Below are 17,428 nucleotides of genomic sequence, written 5' to 3' on the forward strand. Positions count from 1 at the left end.
TTATTTATTTACTAGAGAGAGGGGGAGAAGCAGACTCTCTGATGAACGGGGAGTCAGGACGTGGGGCTCGATCCCAGGATCCTGAGATCCTGACCTGAACCAGGCTTAACCGACTGAGCCGCTCAGGCAGCCTCCGATATTCTCTTTGTGGTACTTTTCTGAGAGTACTCAGGTGGGATAACTTTTGGCAACAACTGCAGGACCAGATCTCTCGGAGACAGGGAAGGATGGAGGAAGGTCCAAGATACCGGTTCTGTATTTGGACTTAGGCTCAGGACAGCACTGGCTTTATGGCCTTTCATTTCTGCCCCTTCACTGTGAGACTCAGTACAGGAGTTGGCTAAAGATTGCCCTAAAAAACGTAAGAGTCTGTCTGGTTCCATAGAAGGGGCAGGCGGGGCCGGGGGGGGGGGGGGGGGGGGGAGCTGGGACCACTGAGACTCTGCCCCACCCGTTTGTACAGACAGCGCAGGGCCTAGGAAGCCCTGTGTGCCGGAGCCTGAAAGAGGCCACGTTTCGTGAGCAATCTGAAGGGCTGCCCCGGAGACAGGAGAGGTGAGGAAGGAGAACAGCTGTTGGCCTCTCTGCTGTCAGAGCTGTCTGGCTGGAGAGCAGAGGACGTGTTTTCGGAGCACGTGGCTTGGGGAAGCTGAAATTAAGGAGAGTGAGGGGAGGTCAAGGTGTATGGCCTGAGAGTTTGCCTTCCCTTTTCAGTTTGCTCCTCAGGGCCCTTTCACTCCTGCGGTGATTGCTAGCCAGAAGCCAAGTTCTGACTTTATCGGTGGTCTCCCGGGAAAGTGCAAGCCTGATAGAGACCTTACGGAGGTAGGGTTGCAGTACGAATGGATGCTGCATTTCCTGGGGATCAACACGTGTTTCAGATCCCACCATCCTCGGGGAGAGAGAGTCCTGACTGTGGTTCAGCGTTCTCTCTTCCATCCTTCTCTGGAAGGAGCAGAACCTCTCCTGCGTTCTCTCTTCCATCCTTCTCCCGCGGTGGGTTTTCAGAAATGAATGCCTTCTAGAGCACAGAGCAAGTGCCCTTGATGCGAGCTGTGGGTCCATCCAGGATCCTTGGGTGGGTGCCCTGTGAGCTGGTGGCATGACTTCCCTCAGAGACCTGTTAGCTTGCCTGGGAACCATGACGATTTGCCTGCATAGGTGAAGGAACTCTGGGTCCTTTCCAAGATTGTGAAGTGCAGCCAGGTTCGGGACCCCGGGATATCATACGCCTTCATCTCGTTTTTACTGCACTTGCTTCCGCCGTCAGCCGTTAAGCCAAGTGCCTGAAACTTGAACTAGGCAGAGCATTTTCCTGTGGATATAAATCCACAGTTCATTCACAGCGAAGGAAACAGGTACATAGAGTGTGATGATAGCTGTATTTCTCAACTTTCTCCCCATCATCGCCTTGCTCAGGAGCCTTTCTAAGACACTTTTTCCTAATCACTCCCCCTCAGGAAATTTTAATACCACAGATAGAGCAAAATTCTGTTTGTGTACTATATGTAGATGTTTCATACTTTAAAAGAATAAGATTTTTTTCACCCCTCAAGAACCAGTTTTCTCCCCTCTTGGGGGAATGGTCACCCCCATTTGTGGGTTCATGGATTGCAGTAAAGCAATGTAAAATGGCAGGGAAGCCTCCAAAGCTTTGCACACTTTAGTCCCCCCACCTCCTCCGACTGAACACCATAGCTCCATAATTTAGCCTTGTCTCTCAGTCTGTCATTCCCATTTTGCCTATTCTCCCCTTTCCTGCATTTCATCCTTTTTCTCTCTCTAGTGTGGAACTTTAGGAGTGAATGTAAGTAAAACAGTGATCTGTACAGCTCAGGGACAATTTAGGAAAGATGATTTCCTAAAACAGCCCTCTCAGAGGTCATCCCTTTGGAAGAAAGAGCCTAGAGACTCTTGGGTGAATACCCCAGGGGTATTCATGGGAAAACATAATAGGTATCGGGGGAATTAAAGATAGACATTTGGAGTTGCCTATTAGAGAAGACCTCACGAGAGGTCTTTATACTGTTCCCAACAAGGTGTGGATAGGGACGTCCTATGTTGAATCGAACTTCTCTATATAAATTCTTTTGGGGTTGATCCCACTTCTGCCAGTGGGATATCAAACTCCTTTTCTCTGGTGATAGAGTATAACCAATGACCACATCTCCGCTCCCCTATAGAAACTACCAGAGGCATGCAGTGTAGGTGATGGAAGGCCCTTTGTCATGAATTTACAGAATCTGTATATGGCAGTCACCAGACAAGAGATCCAAGGGAGACAGAACCATCAGGGCACTGGTGAGTAGCTCCAAAGGTACTTGGTCTCCCTGGGGTTAGAGTTACGGTGTCGGGTTGTGCCGGCCAATATAGTAGCTCTCGCCTCTTGTGACTATTTAAATTAAATACGAATGAAACAAAATGGAAAATACCTCTCCTCATTTGCTGTAGCCACACTTGAATTGCTCGGTAGCCACACATGGCCGGCGGCTACCAAGTCGGACAGTGCAGATGCGGAACATTTCCGTCATTGCAGAAACTTCCACTGGAACTGGTCTAGGTGCTTAGGAGAATTAGTGAGAGGACCAGAAGAAAGACTCATCTCTCTGCCTGTCTGTTGAGGAGCAGTTGGCTGTTTTGAGTCAAAGAAACTCCTCTCCTACCTGGTGAAAGTGGGGAATCTTCAGAGTAGAAGCGGGGCTTTCCGAGAGTCAGCTGGAAGTTGGATTTATAGCTACTTCTGTCTGTTTATATATTAGTACTAAACCCTGGCCTTGATCAGAATGCTTGCTAAATGCTAATGCCTCCCTGGTAAGAAGGCATTTATCACTGTCTTCCCTTGATCTTTCTGATTTCAGGAGATCCTCAGCCCTCAAGCAGTGCCTCCCCACAAGGGACCGAAAACCAACTTCTGAACCAGCCGGAAGAACTAGCACCATCCCTCCCAGTGCCCGAGAAAGAGCCCCCAGTGAGTCACACACCTGCAGCCCCCGAACCAGAGGTCCTTGGAGTTGTCACTTAGTGGAGGTGCTGCCTTAATATTGGAGGATATTTGTGACCAGGCCACCGGATGACGGATTTCTAGATAGGGGAGTCATGGTCTTTTGCATCTTCCCTGTACTAAGTGAAGGACCTTGACTCCTTTTCTTCCTTATCCCACTTCCAGTGATGGTCTGTGAGGTTGTTCCTTAGGGGAGAAGGGATGTACGCATGGCATGAAGTCTTGTGTCACATTCACTGCCTGGCAGAGACTTCAAAACACCTGTGTCAACCCCTCATCCCCACCAGGGCCATGGGAGCAAGGAAGTTCCTCTCCTGACCTAAGTGGATCTGTTCCAACACCTCTATTAACCCGGGTTCCTTTTCATTCTAGGGTACTTCAGGCCCTATGCACAGACCTCAGCTGTCAAAGGTCAAGAGGAAGAAGCTAAGGGGGCTCTTCAGTTAACCTGTCCCTGTCCCGACTGCGGAGGATGGGCTTGGAGAATAGTTTCCTCATGTCACCTTGAGAGGAGCTCCTGTAGTGGTTACACAGTCAGAGGCCCCACAGCAAGGCTGAAGTAACAAATTCCCGCGGACAGGCGTGGGTACTGTTAACCCAGGGAGTCTGGGCTCCCACCCGCTGGGCGTTGGCCTTCCCTAACCGAGTGGAAGCCAGCTTCTGAGAATCCCATACCTTCCTCTCTTTTGTCGGAGGTTCCCCAGACCCAGGATCCTACCATGGACTTTAGGTGCAGAGGACAAGTCAGCAAAAAAGGCACAACGTGCTCAGGAAGCCTTGTCCACCTTTCTCAAGAGTCCCTAGCTCCTCAGAGACCCACTTCTCTCTTAAGCCCAGAATAAAAAGCACTCACACTCCCCTGCTTTCGAGATTGCTTATTCTGTGGAACATATAACCAACCTCTTTCACTTTACTGGGCCCCACCCATTGTTGTCTCTAGATGAAGTTTAGGCCCTCGATCTGCTCCTTCAGATTCTTCTCATGCTTCTCTCGTTGTGGCCTGTGCTAAGCCTCCATTTGGGAACGTTGGTCTCGAGAACTCTCTCCGTGGCGGGCACAACACAGCACAGATCACTGCTGCTGTCCTCTGCCCAATGTCATGTAGGGTGTTTTTTTGTTTTTTGTTTTTTTGTCTGTTTCCAAGGCATAGACAACAGACTAAACCACAATCTGGGATTGAAATTATAAAGAGCTCCGAGCACAAGGGCTGAGGTAGTTTCCCACTGGAGTGGGAGAGAAAGGGATTTTATTCTCCCATCCTTCATGCCACTTCAAATAACATGGCAACTAGAAGAACTTGAAAAGGCAGGCCAGCAGGGAGCAGGAACGGCCACAGAGTTCTCTGAGACAACAGAATTGGCCTTAGCAGGAAAAAAGACAAAGTTTGTATGAGATAGGCGGCATCTTCGTTAGAAAGTCAACTCTTCAGGCAGATCAGGCAAGATTTAGCAGACCAGGATTGGCAAAGTCCCTTGGCCTTTCCTGCTAGGTTGTCCTTGACAGGTAAGACCATCTGAAACATTACTTTGGAGAGACAGGAAGGAAAGTTGAACTCAGATGTTCCTGGGAGCTGTCAGGTGGAGGAAGGAGTCGGGGCAGAACCCACGGAGGCCTCTCCTGGTTTATTTACTTACGATGGTCAAATGCCTCCTCATCCCCACGCCTTCTCTGTCTGGAACAGGTGTTTCTGTCCTTAGGTCAGGTCATGGGGAAGAGGACAACCCAAGCGATAATAAAATAATAATGGTTATAAGAAGAACAGCACTAATAATAAGCAGCTAACAGTTACTGAGCAGTTAATATACACCAGGTGCTCTGATAAGTGCCTGACATTGAATCCTCTCAGCATCAGAGGAGGGAAATACTGTTCACCCGCTTGGAAATAGAGTCTTGAAGTGATTAAGTGACTTATCAAAGGTCACACAGCTAATAAGTAACAGCCAGCATTTAAACCCAGACTTCTGAGTTCTTAACTGCATTGGTATATATATGACTGACAAACATTCTCCGGGAAGGGTGTTAGGCCTTCTTTCCTGTCTTGCGCTGGAACCATCCTTCTCCTATGCACCTGCCTCCTTTCAGCAGGATCTTCTGGTTCCCACTGGCTCCTCACGGCAGAGCCTCTCAGGACTCCAGGACCCCCGTGCTTTCACCGACCAGCAGAGTCTGAGAGTTCCCCCAGGGCTCATTCCAAGTCACCACCAATAACTCTACCTCCAGACCGCAGCACCCCAAGATGAGCCCCACCGTCCGGACTGTCGTTGAAGTGAACTGAGGACTATGTAAAAACAATCTATCAGGTGGCTCACTTTCTTCCCTAGTTTCTTTTTGGCATAATTTAGACAGCCAGATTTCTGCATGGATGAGGTATGAGACCACATAAAAAATGGGAAGACTTCCCCAGCCAGCTGAGGGAGGAAATAAGCGTTCTTCACCCTGGATAATCCCTCTGTGCTAAAACCACGGTTTCAAGAGCATGCATTTTTTTCCTAATTTTTAATTTTTTTTTAAGTGGGCTCCACACCCAGCGTGGAGCCCAATGAGGGGCTTGTACTCAACAACCCCGAGATCAAGAGTCGGATGCTCAACTGACCGAGCCACCCAAGTGCCCCAAGAGTATGCATTTTTAATCAGAGGGGGCTCGGGTTTGTGAATCCCCTAAAATTGTGAGTAAAATTCTAAGAGCATAACATTTTCGTGTTCTCAAAAGAATGCGTGACTTTTTTAAAAATTAGGTTAAGTAAGAACATGCCTAGTGATCTCCCTGCCACCGCCCCCATTACCCCAAAGGTTACTACCTCCGTGGGGATTTGCCTAAACACATCCTTAGAGAAACATTGCTCCCGGAGGCTCTGCCTTGGGTGGGTATTCTTGCCCCTCAGAGCTACGGGTGGTGGTTGAGAATCCTGGGGCAACTCCAGGGAAATCCCTGCCTCGACAAATTGGCCTAGCCAGGCTGTATTCCAGCCCTGCCCCCTGGCTTGGGCCCCTCCCCGAGGCCCCCAGCCTGGCCCAACCCCCACCCCACATGCACATAAAAGGGTCGAATTCTCGTGGCTGCTCCATAAATTTTATTCCGTAAATATTAGTTTTCCCTGTGTTTAATAAAGCAGTGGCCCACCTCCCCGCCTACCCGCCCGCTCCCCGGGGCCGGGGCTGGGGCCAGGGCTGGCTGGTGGGAGAAGGGACTCTTTCAATTGCTTTGGAGTATTTTTAGAAAAAAAAATAATATAAGGTGGTTTACACGAGCAAGCCAGCAAACCAGGAGCAGGACTAGGGACCTCGAGGAAGTTCGTGCAGCTGCTTGACTTAAAAATAGGGAAATAGCGCCACCTAGGCTGCAAGGCCTACTTGGCCTTGCTGCGGGGCTCCCCTGCCCCCACAGTCAGCTGGGACAGGCAAGCTCTCGGCTGGAAGAGAAATCTTCATCCCTTAGCACTCCAGCTGGGCAGCACCTCCTTCAGTCAGGCCTGACTGAGGGCTTTACCAGGAGCCTTGAGGGCAGCGCCCCAGCTGCCCCCTTGGAAAAAATCCCACCAGGGTCATTCTCCACTCTGTCACGGGTCAGCCGGTCTCCCAGATCAAGGAGTGTTTCCAAAGGCTAGAAAAGTTATTGAGAAGGGAAAAAGGAGCTTCTGGTCTCCATCTTCCCACTGAACCCGGAGGAGCTCACCCTGGAATTTCTAGAGTGTAAGGTAACAAAGAGAGAGACCAGTGCTCCTATGCTCCGGGCCAGGAAAGAATCTGTCCGTGTCAGACCAACGTCCTTCCCTGGGTCTGATGCACTTCACCTACAGGGAGCACTTGGGAGAAGGAGAGATGGTCAAGTCTCCTGAATACTCAGCCCTTACTGCTTCTTAATTTTATCTGGTGGTACATTTGAACTCCCGTTTCTTGCCTTCCTATTCATTGAAACCTCCCATTTTTCCCCAGCCCTTACCCCGCTCCTCGCCCTGGTCTGCTGGGAGATGAGCAGGAGCCTCACGTGTCATCCCTGACTGGCGACGGCAGGAGGAGGGGCGATGGAAAAGGCCACAACTTAGTCTTGTTCTGGATGTTGTCACCAGGGTCATCTCCTTCTCTAGACAATTATTCTGTCCCTCATGTTCTCCTATTTACAAAACTAGAAAGACTTGCTCCCAAGAGTATAGGGGAAACCTAAAATCCTTTTAATAACCCATCCTCATGATGTAATCAGCTCTTTATCTGTTCTGCCTACCCCCTCATTATTTGGGCTATTAATGTCACCTGTGTTGTATACCTATTTCCTGTGTGCCTTTTGTTTTCATCCTTTCATACTCTCAAGGAGTAAAATACTCTTTGAGAATAGAGTCCGTTTTAACCCTAACTCAGAAAATATCACCATGGTGGTATTATACTACCAAATGGGTTTTTATAAGATCAGGATGTGTTCTTTTCTCTTTTCTCTTCTCTTCTTTTCTTGTAATCTCTACCCCAAACATGGGGCTCAAACTCACAACCCCAAGATCAAGAGTTGCATGTTCTACCAACTGAGCTAGCCAAGTGCCCCAGGATGTATGCTTTCCTAAGCGCTGCCCTGAAGTATTTTCTAATTCTAGTTTTCCTGAAGAAGAAACTGTTCAAAAGGAGTAGTGACCTACTACAGGAAACCTCTGGCCTCGGAGCCTACAGCTCTGGGTTCCTAGTCTCTGTTCCTGGCATCAGTAAATACGAGGGCTCACCGAATTGCAATGGGTTATGCTGGGCACTCAGTTACACAGAAGAATGTCGGAAGGGAAGAGAGCCCCACTTTGGAGGGAGACTTTTCCCGAACTGCCATGACCTTCTGGAAACAGCTACTGGTTATTCTTGTGGGCTCTTTATTGCTCTATTCCTACCCTCCCCCCCACCATGTTCTGTCGGACAGAGTGTCAGAAGATCCCACCCTGAGGGGAAACATCCAGACAGGGAGAGTCTGAGTTAGCTTCTGTGTGTGTGTGCATGTGTGTGATGCAGAGGGACCTAGGGGATCCCTTGCTCCTGGAGCTGGAAGCCCGGCTATCCTCTGTCTTTCGTCCCAGACCCTTGGAGGAATACTTTTCCATCTCCCAAGACTTTGCTTTATGGTGGTCCCTCAACTCTGGGGTCTTATTTCTTTACCCTGGCTCGCATGAAGTCATTAGGTGGCACCAAAGCATTCCAGCAATGGCTTCTTTGCTCTTCCAAGCTGTTAAGTCCTACCTGTGCTCGGTCTCTCTCTTCTGGAGCCCAGCAGGTTCTGCTGTGCCCTCTACACTCCTGGACCCTTTGAATGAGTGCTAGCCTCTTGACACCTAACTCTCATGGGTTCCTGAGAGTCTGGGCCAGCTTAGGGGAACCCGGAAGAGGCCTTGGAAGGACTCCAGGGTGTGGGGAGCACACAGCCATTGACTCACCTGGGAAGATTGTGCCAGGATTACCTGTCCTGCTGGGCCAAGGGCCAGGAGTTAAAGGAGCATGCGGTGCCACACTCCTCCTCCCCTCACTTTGGGGCCCAAAACAGAAGCAGGGCTAGAATTGGGGAGCAGGGCTTGGGGGCTGCTGGGAGTCCCTTCTGAAATCTGGGTGTTATATTTACTTTTTCATATTGGCAGCTGGAAGGGGAAGCCCATCCCAGCTCGGCATTGTTGTCTAACACGGTTAATCAGATCCTATAATCCTGCTGTGGAAATATTGGGCCTCACTCAAAACAATAGAGACCAAGAATATTGTGGTTAAACTTCAACCAACTGCCTCCCTGGCCTGTTTGCCTAACCCCTACCCCCCTCTCCCAGGCCAGAGTCCTCCTCGCTTTATGGACCCCTGATAGGATCGACAGCCGGTCAGAAATCGGTGACAGGAGAAGGGAGAATGGAGTAGGGGAAGGGTAATCCTCTTGACTAGCACTCCATCCTGCTTTCCCCCTCCCACCCTAGGCCTTGAAGGGTAAGCAGGGTGGTGCACTGAGTTGGAGCTGGGGGTGGGGAGGTGGGGGAAACCCTGTAGGGTCTGGGTCTGTGGTCAGGGGTCAAGAACAGTACTTCCGGGGGTCCTGGGTGGTAAAGAGATCCTTTATTCAAGACAAAAAAACCTGCTACCACATGAGGAGGAAAGCCTTCCAGTTTCATTTATGACCACTGCCTGGCCCTGCCCCCGGGGCACACCGCCGTACCAGTGGGTCCTATGTCACATATGGGAGGAACAGGAAGGCCCTGGCTGGGGGGAGAGGAATTGCCAACAAGGATTTCTCTTTCATTAGTAACCTGATAGGACAAAAATGTAAAGAGTCATACTCTGATGATGCACGGAGGTGACCCTGATGCCCCAACTGGAGTGGTTTTCTGCTGGTGGTAATGTCCATTATGTTGCTCTCTTTAGTAAATACCAATTCAATGTGGCAGATAATTTACATGATTAGAAGAGGAGGACAGAGGGACTAGAAGGACCGTACAGTGCCACTTGGAATCAAAAGGAGATGGAGGGTCTAGATTGTGCTAAAGGGAAAATTAACACAGCGATATGTTCAGCCAAAGGCAGAGGACATTCCTCCTGCAGACACTAGGGCACCTGGCTTGAGATGTGGCCAATTTTGAGTTTGTACTCAGCTGTCACGCATCCAGGAGACACTGGGCACAAGTTGCAGCCACCCTGCTTTTGGAGGTGTCACCAGCCGGTGAGCTGAAATACAGTGAGGCCCGGTGCCAGCACCTTGGACTATTGAACGGTCAAAGTGTAGGTGCATTTTTAGGATTTGGAGAATGAAAATAGCAGAACTGTGCCAAATGAAACTATATTTGATCAGTTCATATAGGGTGCGAATGGAACACCAGGAGGGAGCATTTGATGTTTCTCAACTAGGGAGCTATGTGGTAATTCAGGGACCGGCATGGCTCCTGTGGGTCATTCACCAAAGCCATTTTAAAGCAGGGACTGGTTTAAAACTGGCAGAAAGACATCTGGAAAGTAGTTCTTGGGAGTGAGAATCTACGACGTAAGTATGCTCCTGGATAGGAATCTTGAAACCACCCTAATGGCCATCATCAGATGGAATTGAAGCAGGTACGAAACTGGTATCAAGAGGATCTAAAGATGATGGAAAACATTTCAACAGTTAAGTAAGTTGGAGAACTAGTGGAAAGAATTCAGTGGGAAGAAAGATTCCCCAGTGGAAGCTCCAGAGGATGTGCCGTATTTCTGACCTGGAAGGGGAATGTAAGAAGCCAGGCTGGTTGGTTAAACCTTGTGTTGTACGTACGTAGACTAGGTCTGTGAATGGGAAAGTCTAACGGCAGTTCCAAATCATCACAAAGGAATTCAAAGAAAGGCACAGGTTTGTAGGAAATATGTCAGGAATGAAATAGAAAAACCCATATTCAACAAGAAACAGGCACAATTAAACATATTAATTCAAATCCTGTATATATTGAGTGCTTACTCACCAGCATCCCCACCAACCAGGGGCATTATGCTACTTGCTGTCTGGCCACAAAGACGTATCTCCTGTTTTCAAGAAGCCTGCAATCCAAAAGATGATAGTGAAGGGATAGATTTTTTCAACTGTATAAAGTAGAAAGTGAGAGCCATGCCTATGTCTGTTTTTTAAAAAAATTTAAAAGAATCATTTCTACACATACTGTTTTATTACCTGCTTTTATTTTTACTTGACTAAGTTGTGCCCATATTGACATGTCAAACATAAATCTCTTTAAAGGGTTAATTATCGTCAGTATGAGCGTTATAAAAAGCTTAAAAATCATACTCATGATCAGCAAGCAGAAAGCCAAGCTTACTCCATTTTCCCCCCAGCTTCAACCTCAATCACACTGGTCTCCTTGCTATTTCTTTGATATGCAAGCACGTAAGGCCTTTGCTCTATGCAGTTCTCTCCGCTAGAATGCTCTTCCCTAGACATCTGCTTGGTTGAAGACCTCACCTCTTTCAGGTCTTGGCTCAAGCCACACTCAGGGAGACCTCCACTGACCACCCTACTTACCAGAGTGACCCGCCTCCCAACCTCACACCCTCCCCACGAGCGGGCTGCCCACCCAATCCTTTTCCTCCCTTTTACGGTTTGTGCTGATGGTCCTTCAGGTTCCCTTGTAACACATTATGCAACTTCGTTATTTTTAATTGTCAGTATCCCTAATGCTTCCCCACTAGACTACAGCTCCACAAGAGCAGGAATCTTTTTTTGTTTTTCTGGTTCTCTCACATCCCAAGCAACTCGTGCAGTGTTGGCGCTTCATAGGTGCTCAAAAATACTTGCTGAGTGAGTATCTGAAGATAGATGATCACACACACACAACACAGCCCTCCACATGGGCAGTATCTTGAAGGGGTTTTAGAAACTTGTAGACATAAATGAATGTAATCTTTTTGGTCTGGAGCAACCAGTCAGAAGGCAAGAGTGGGGGCTGAATGCCATGTTAGCTAGAACCACAACGGAATGGAGTTGTCATTTTGCAGAAACTAAGAATACAAGTTCTAAAAAACAAGTGACAGAATACCTTCTTGCTTTCTTCGGCTGTACATCCCCAGCATCCTTAGGGTGCCGTCTGCACCAAGAGAGACTGGTGGGAGAGTGGAGGTGAGCCAGTCCAAACCCAGTTACAGAAAGCATGTCAAGAGCATCGCTTGAGTACTTAAAGAGTAGTACCCTCTCCTGTACCGAACATTCACTGAACTAGTAGTTTCCAAGACTCCCTTTAAGCAACTAATTTTTTCCCAAATAGGGACGCTGGGGTTGAAATAAAGCTTATTAGTTAATAAACATGTTATTATCCACATACAAAAATATATTTGGATGTATGTCTTTCAGTCTATAAGAGTTTCCAACAATCTTTAGTTTCTGATCTGAGGGGGAAAACTCTCTTCCTAACTAATCTTGCTACTTTTTCCTACCTTTTCAAAGTCATCAAAGCAAGGTCTTTAATGCTTGAATCCCTCTGAAGTGCCTTGTAATGAGCTTATTGTTAGGGTGAAGGTAACTTGACATTCCCATTTCTAATCAATAGTTGGCTTTCAAAACATTTGAGTGGCTCTAATTGGATCTCCAAAATGTGTTCTGGACTGACCTGAGGCTTGAAAGACAAGCCTGCTTCCATTTCTGTATATGGGCCAAATTTAGTGGAGTTGCTAACCTCTTTAAAAAATCAACAGTAGAGGGGCGCCTGGCTGGCTCAGTCTGAGGAGCATGGGACCCTGGATCTCGGGGTTTTGAGTTTGACCCCCATGTTGGGTGTAGAGCCTACTTTAAAAAAAAAAAATCAACAGAAGTCAGAGTGATCCCAACCAGTTGGGGAAATGGTCAAAGAATATGAGGTCTTAAAAATCCAAGATGAAAGTAACAATAGAGTCCCTTAGATTTAGAGAGAAAATGAGTGTCTTGAACAGAGGTCAACAACCCAGCGTGCTTGCCCCAGGAATCACGAAGAAATGGGATTATTATGGAGTCAAACCGGTCTGGATTCCAACTCCAACTCCCTCACAAGCTCTGAACCTTAGTTCCTCATTCGTAAAATGAAGATAATGGTGTCAATTTCATAAGGCTTTTGTGAAGGTTACAACAGATTGCACTGGGGTTTCCCCCTTTACTAGATCACCCAGCTTGGGTTTTCATTATCACTGGTGCCATCATCTGGGCTTGGGCCACAGCCTGTCACTGAGTATCCTCTTCATTCTTTTCAGGTATTCCTTTCCCTCCTTCAAAACCGATCTCTTTCAAGAGGTCTAACCCTATGATCAGATGGAATTGAAGCAGCTATGAAACGGATGTCAAAATGATCTAAAGATGATGAAAAACATTTCCAACAGTTAAGTAACTGGGACAACTAGTGGGAAGAATTCAATGGGAAGAAAGATCCCCAGGCTAATGGCTTCTTAATTCCATACGCTTCTAGGCCCTTATCTACTAACTTATCTAGTTTATCATGCATTATTCTGTACTCATTTGTGAGTGGCATTCATGGCTTCGTAACTGTCTTTTATTTTCATGATTTATTTTTTAGGTTAAATAGTAAATTTCTTGAGGACAAAAACTGTGTCTTTTACTTTCTGTTTGCATTCTCTGTCTTTATGCACCCATCACGCTAGTGTGCACAAGGTAGATGCTCCCTAATAGAAAGAATCCTCTTAGTCCCACTACTGTCTCAGGGCACACATGTATGAGCAGCCTGATGGATATTATTCCCTCCAGACGGGTGATAGGACTCAGAACCGCTGTTGCTAGCGAACCCAGCAGAGGAAAATGACACATAAGCTTTGTAGTTTACAGCTTATACTTCTAACCCTCTCAACAATCCTACAAGGTAAGTGATAAGATTTTCACTTGATAGACGAGAAAACGAAAATTTAGAGAAGTCAAGTGACTTACCCAAGGCCACATAGGTAGCAGGTATCGGAGACCATGTTCAGGTGCAGATCTGCCAACTCCAGGCCTAGTGCTCTTTCTATGAGCCAGGGCTGCTGTGCTCTGAGTCATTGGAAGATATTTGACTAACTGCATTCCTGAAACTTGTCTGGTTGTGGCTCAGCACCCATGGATTTAGAGCAGGATTGATCTGGTCAAGTGGCAGGATTAGAAGGAAAAAGACTAGTTGATTATAGAAGTACGGACCAGCACGGTATGTGTGTGTGTGTGTATCTGTAGATACACACACATCTATATACACACACATACATATGCACACCTATATGAATAGATGACGATAAGCACATGATATTTGTACTACAGTGTTAAATTCAAGATTGAGTAAATATACTAACATAGTAGTCTAATAAACAGATATTAAAATTTTTAAAGTTTTATTTATTGAAGTAATCTCTACACCCAGCATGGGGCTGGAACTCATGATCCCGAGATCAAGAGTCCCATGCTCTACCCCTTGAGCCAGCCAGGCGCCCCAACAGATATTTAAATTATCAGGTTCTATGGTGTATTTTCCATCCCCCCCCCCGCCGCCGCCTTTCTTTCCAATCTATTTTTCCAACGTTCATTCTAGTAAGCAAAAAATGAATCATAGTATCCAAAGAAATAGATTTTACTTTGTTCTATCCCAAATCCAGATGATTGAGGGGGAGAAGGGTCTAAAGGAGGGAGAAGAAAAGTGCTTTTACCAATAGGCCCAGGACTCAGATGTGAGGTGCCCTGTTCAGGCTGTGTTGCTACTCCAGGCCATGGGTGGCCCCGGAATGGCACACCTTGGTTCTCTAGGTGGAACCTGCCAGCGACCAGGCTTCATTTGCTAGGTCTCATGGATTAGCCCAATTCAAAAACTACCGTACATCTACCCAACAGCTAAGAACATAGGCAGCCAAGAAATGCCCCAAGGTTCTTGGGCCCCAATTCAGATAAAAAGTGCTCCAGGATCACTGCCATGGAAATGATGATGCTTCCACTCTCAGTCCTCTTCTCCCCCTCCCTCCACTGAATGCGACTGGACTGATGCAGATCTGAACTTGAGATTCAGACCTTGAACCACCACTGTGTCCTGAAAAAAAAGTGTAAGTTCGGAGTGAAGAAGCTCCGGGGTTCAAATCTTGACTGTGGGACCCCAGACAAGTTACTTTACTCTTAGAGCCTTAGAGCCACTCTAGATCCGTAATATGAGAATAAGAATTGCCATGTGCAGAGGGTTATTGGGAAGATTTGGCTAAGTGCTTAAAGTGAGTGTCACAGAGAAAAGACTTGGAAAATATTAGCCCCCCCCCCCCACATCCGCTTCTCCCAGTGCACACCCTGATCGCTGCTCCTAAGTTAGCCAGGCCAAGGTGGGGCTAGACTTGGTGGGGCACAATCTCAACCATCGAGGTTACACTACTGGAGGGGCACCCCTGATGCCAAGGAGCACCCCTGATGCCAAGCTGCCTCAGCACCCCATAGTGCTTATTTGACACAGATCAGATCTTTACCAGAGATTTGTATTCAACAGGATCACAGTTTAAGAACAGAAGTGAGAGGAGGAATGGCAAAGTTAATACATGGTTATAAGTTCAAGCCTCTAAGAGAATCTTAAAATTGTCTTTTACTTGGAGAAAAGAAGGTTGAAAGTGAATTTAACAGAGATCAAAGTGGGATAATGGCCCTGATCTCTAAGGCCAGAAAAAAAGGAAAGGAGTTGAATTTGCATTAGAGAGGGAGGAAGAAAGAAAGACTGGACTTAAGGCAAAACTTCCCTAGAAGATTATTACATAACACATTGGGACAGGTGACCCTGGAAACCTATGGGGTGGTCTTCTTTAGAGCTCCATAAGAAGAGGACCCCAGTTGGTCTGGACTGAGAGAGGTTCTGACCTGGCTGAGTAGTCTGCCCTGGAAATCAGTGGGAGAGAGGCAGGTGGGTGGGGAATATTGCAGGGATAGTTTTTGAACCCCGGAAAACATGCCTTAAAGCTCTTTGAGAGCTTTCAAGGAAAAGAAACAACATCAGAGTGATCTGAGACTGGGAGACAGAATCCAAATACCAAAGAAGGAAGAAACCCAGTATGGGGAACATGGGGAAAGGGGAGGAAAAGAAACAGTCCATTCTGTATCCAAGTGACATGCCACGCTACTCCTGGTGGCGTCATCCTAACTTCCCTTCTGTGGGCCTCAGTTTCCTTTTCTGTGAATGAAGTGCTTGGATTAAGCAGTATCTTGTGTCCTCTTCAATTCTGAACTTCTGTTCACAAAGTCGATCCAGAGAAAACGTGAGTACATCTGTGAAAAGCCACCACCGTCCAAAACCCGGGCTGTACTGGACGCACAAGACAGAGGGCCAATGCACCTGCGCCGGTGAGGGCTGGGGCTCTGGGGTCAGACCTGGGTAGAGGGTAGAGGATTTGAATTCCTCTCTGCTCCTCAGCCAGAAGCTAGTTGTTCATCTTCTTTGAACTTCAAAATCTTCATTTGTAAACTGGGAGTAATAATAGCTCATTGGGGGTTGTGAGTTTAAATTAGATAATGCAAGTAGAATACTTAGTATAATAATATCTAATAGCTTCTATATATCAGACGCGTATCAATAAAACGGTACTTATTGTGTTAGTATTCTTGGAATGAGCATTTTTAAACCTTTTTATTTCTATCTCTACTGAATTTGTAGGATATATTGCAACCAAATCATATAATTTGTTGCGATGGTGGCATTTGTTCTTAACATACTTGCCTTTTCTTGTTTTAGCAGAATAAATCCGAGTTCATTCAGCTGTCCTGAATGGCATATTAAAATACATACACAATCCATGCTTCTCTGGCTGCCTCTACCTATTCTGTCCTTTTTAATTTGTAAAGTAGAATTAACAGAGTAATTGTCCGGCATGCCCGCAGCTCTGAATCGTTGGCGCGGTCCTTAGCAAGCCCGGGTCCCCAAGCCCCGCGCTGCCCCTCTCCGCCGTGGTCAGTTCCTCCAGGATTCTGTCGATGTCGCCATTTAGCTGCTCTTCTCTGCACCGTGGCCCCTCCCTCTGCAACTTCGGTTTGCTCTTTTTAATAGTGTTTCCAACTCAAAAACCCCTATCTGACTCTTCGTGAGGCAGGATGCCCCATTCCCAGCTTCACACCCGGCGGCCATGGGATGTGCACCGGGCTGATACAGAATTCAGTCCACCAAGCTGAGAGGGCGCGGCTCCTGGGCCAGGGTGGGGCACCAGGTTAGGAGCGGCCTCCTGCCTTTTGGCTTTACTTCCCCGCAGGGGACACCGTAGGCGGCTGTGCGGTCCGGCCACTGCCCCCCGCCCCTCGCGTCCGGCCGCGCCGTGGGTTGCGGTCTCTGTGGGGGTGGCAGCTCCTGTCCGGGAGGTTTGCGTCTGGCGGGGCACCCCGGAGCCGCGGGGAGCCCAGAGGCGAGGCCCGTGGCGGGGTGGGGCGCGTCCGGGCGGGGAGGGCGAACTCGGGCAGCGCAGGGGGCGCCGAGGGCAGCGGGCGGGCGGACGCGGCAGAGGAGCGAGCGGGGACGAGGGCTGGCTGGTGCCGGGGCCGCCCGCCCGAGGGGGAGGAGGCTGTGCCGCCCTTGCTGCAGGTTCGCTGTCGAGCGCACAGGAGGCAGGGACATGGGTAGGGTGCGGTCTGCGCGGGGCCCGAGCCCGGATCTCTTCCATTTCCCCTCTCACTCGGCCCCGAGCTGCGCCGCAGACGGCAGCAGCTCCCGCTCCGCCCGAGCCGCCTGACCGCCGGGCCGGGGTGCTAACCGCGGGGCCCGCCAGCCCGCCGGCCCGGCCAGCCCAGCCCAGCCCGGCGGCCCGCAGCCCCGCCGCCCGCCGCCCCCCGCCGCCGCCGCGTTGCCAAAACAAACGGGCCGGCCTATTTATTGGCGGCCGGCGAGCCGGGCAGCTCAGAGTCGAGGCGCCGAGGGGGACAGCGCGCCGCCACCAGCCAGGGCCCCGGGCCCCCGCCCCGCACCTGAGTCCCGCCGGCCCTGCGCCTCGCCGCGCAGCCCATGGCGCCCCCACCCGGAGCCCCCCGGAGCCAGC

General features: G+C 48.7%; 1 protein-coding gene across 3 annotated transcripts in view; it reads left to right on the plus strand.

Annotated features, from left to right (window-relative positions):
* NHEJ1 (non-homologous end joining factor 1) overlaps positions 1-4,107 on the plus strand; it is a 77,184-nt gene extending 73,077 nt beyond the window's left edge. Inside the window, exons 6-8 of one of the 3 annotated variants that reach the window (XM_032401983.1) lie at positions 2,241-2,301; positions 2,859-2,968; positions 3,374-4,107. In XM_032401983.1, coding sequence (XP_032257874.1) covers positions 2,241-2,301; positions 2,859-2,968; positions 3,374-3,448 — 246 coding nt within the window. In that variant the 3' untranslated portion in view covers positions 3,449-4,107. Of the gene's footprint in view, positions 1-2,183; positions 2,302-2,858; positions 2,969-3,373 lie in introns of all 3 variants that reach the window. The other 2 variants (XM_032401965.1, XM_032401973.1) reach the window with 2 other exon arrangements.
* The last annotated feature ends 13,321 nt before the right edge of the window (positions 4,108-17,428 follow it).

The sequence above is a fragment of the Phoca vitulina genome, unplaced genomic scaffold (genome assembly GCF_004348235.1).
Source record: "Phoca vitulina isolate PV1807 unplaced genomic scaffold, GSC_HSeal_1.0 scaffold1, whole genome shotgun sequence".
Lineage (NCBI taxonomy): Eukaryota > Metazoa > Chordata > Mammalia > Carnivora > Phocidae > Phoca > Phoca vitulina.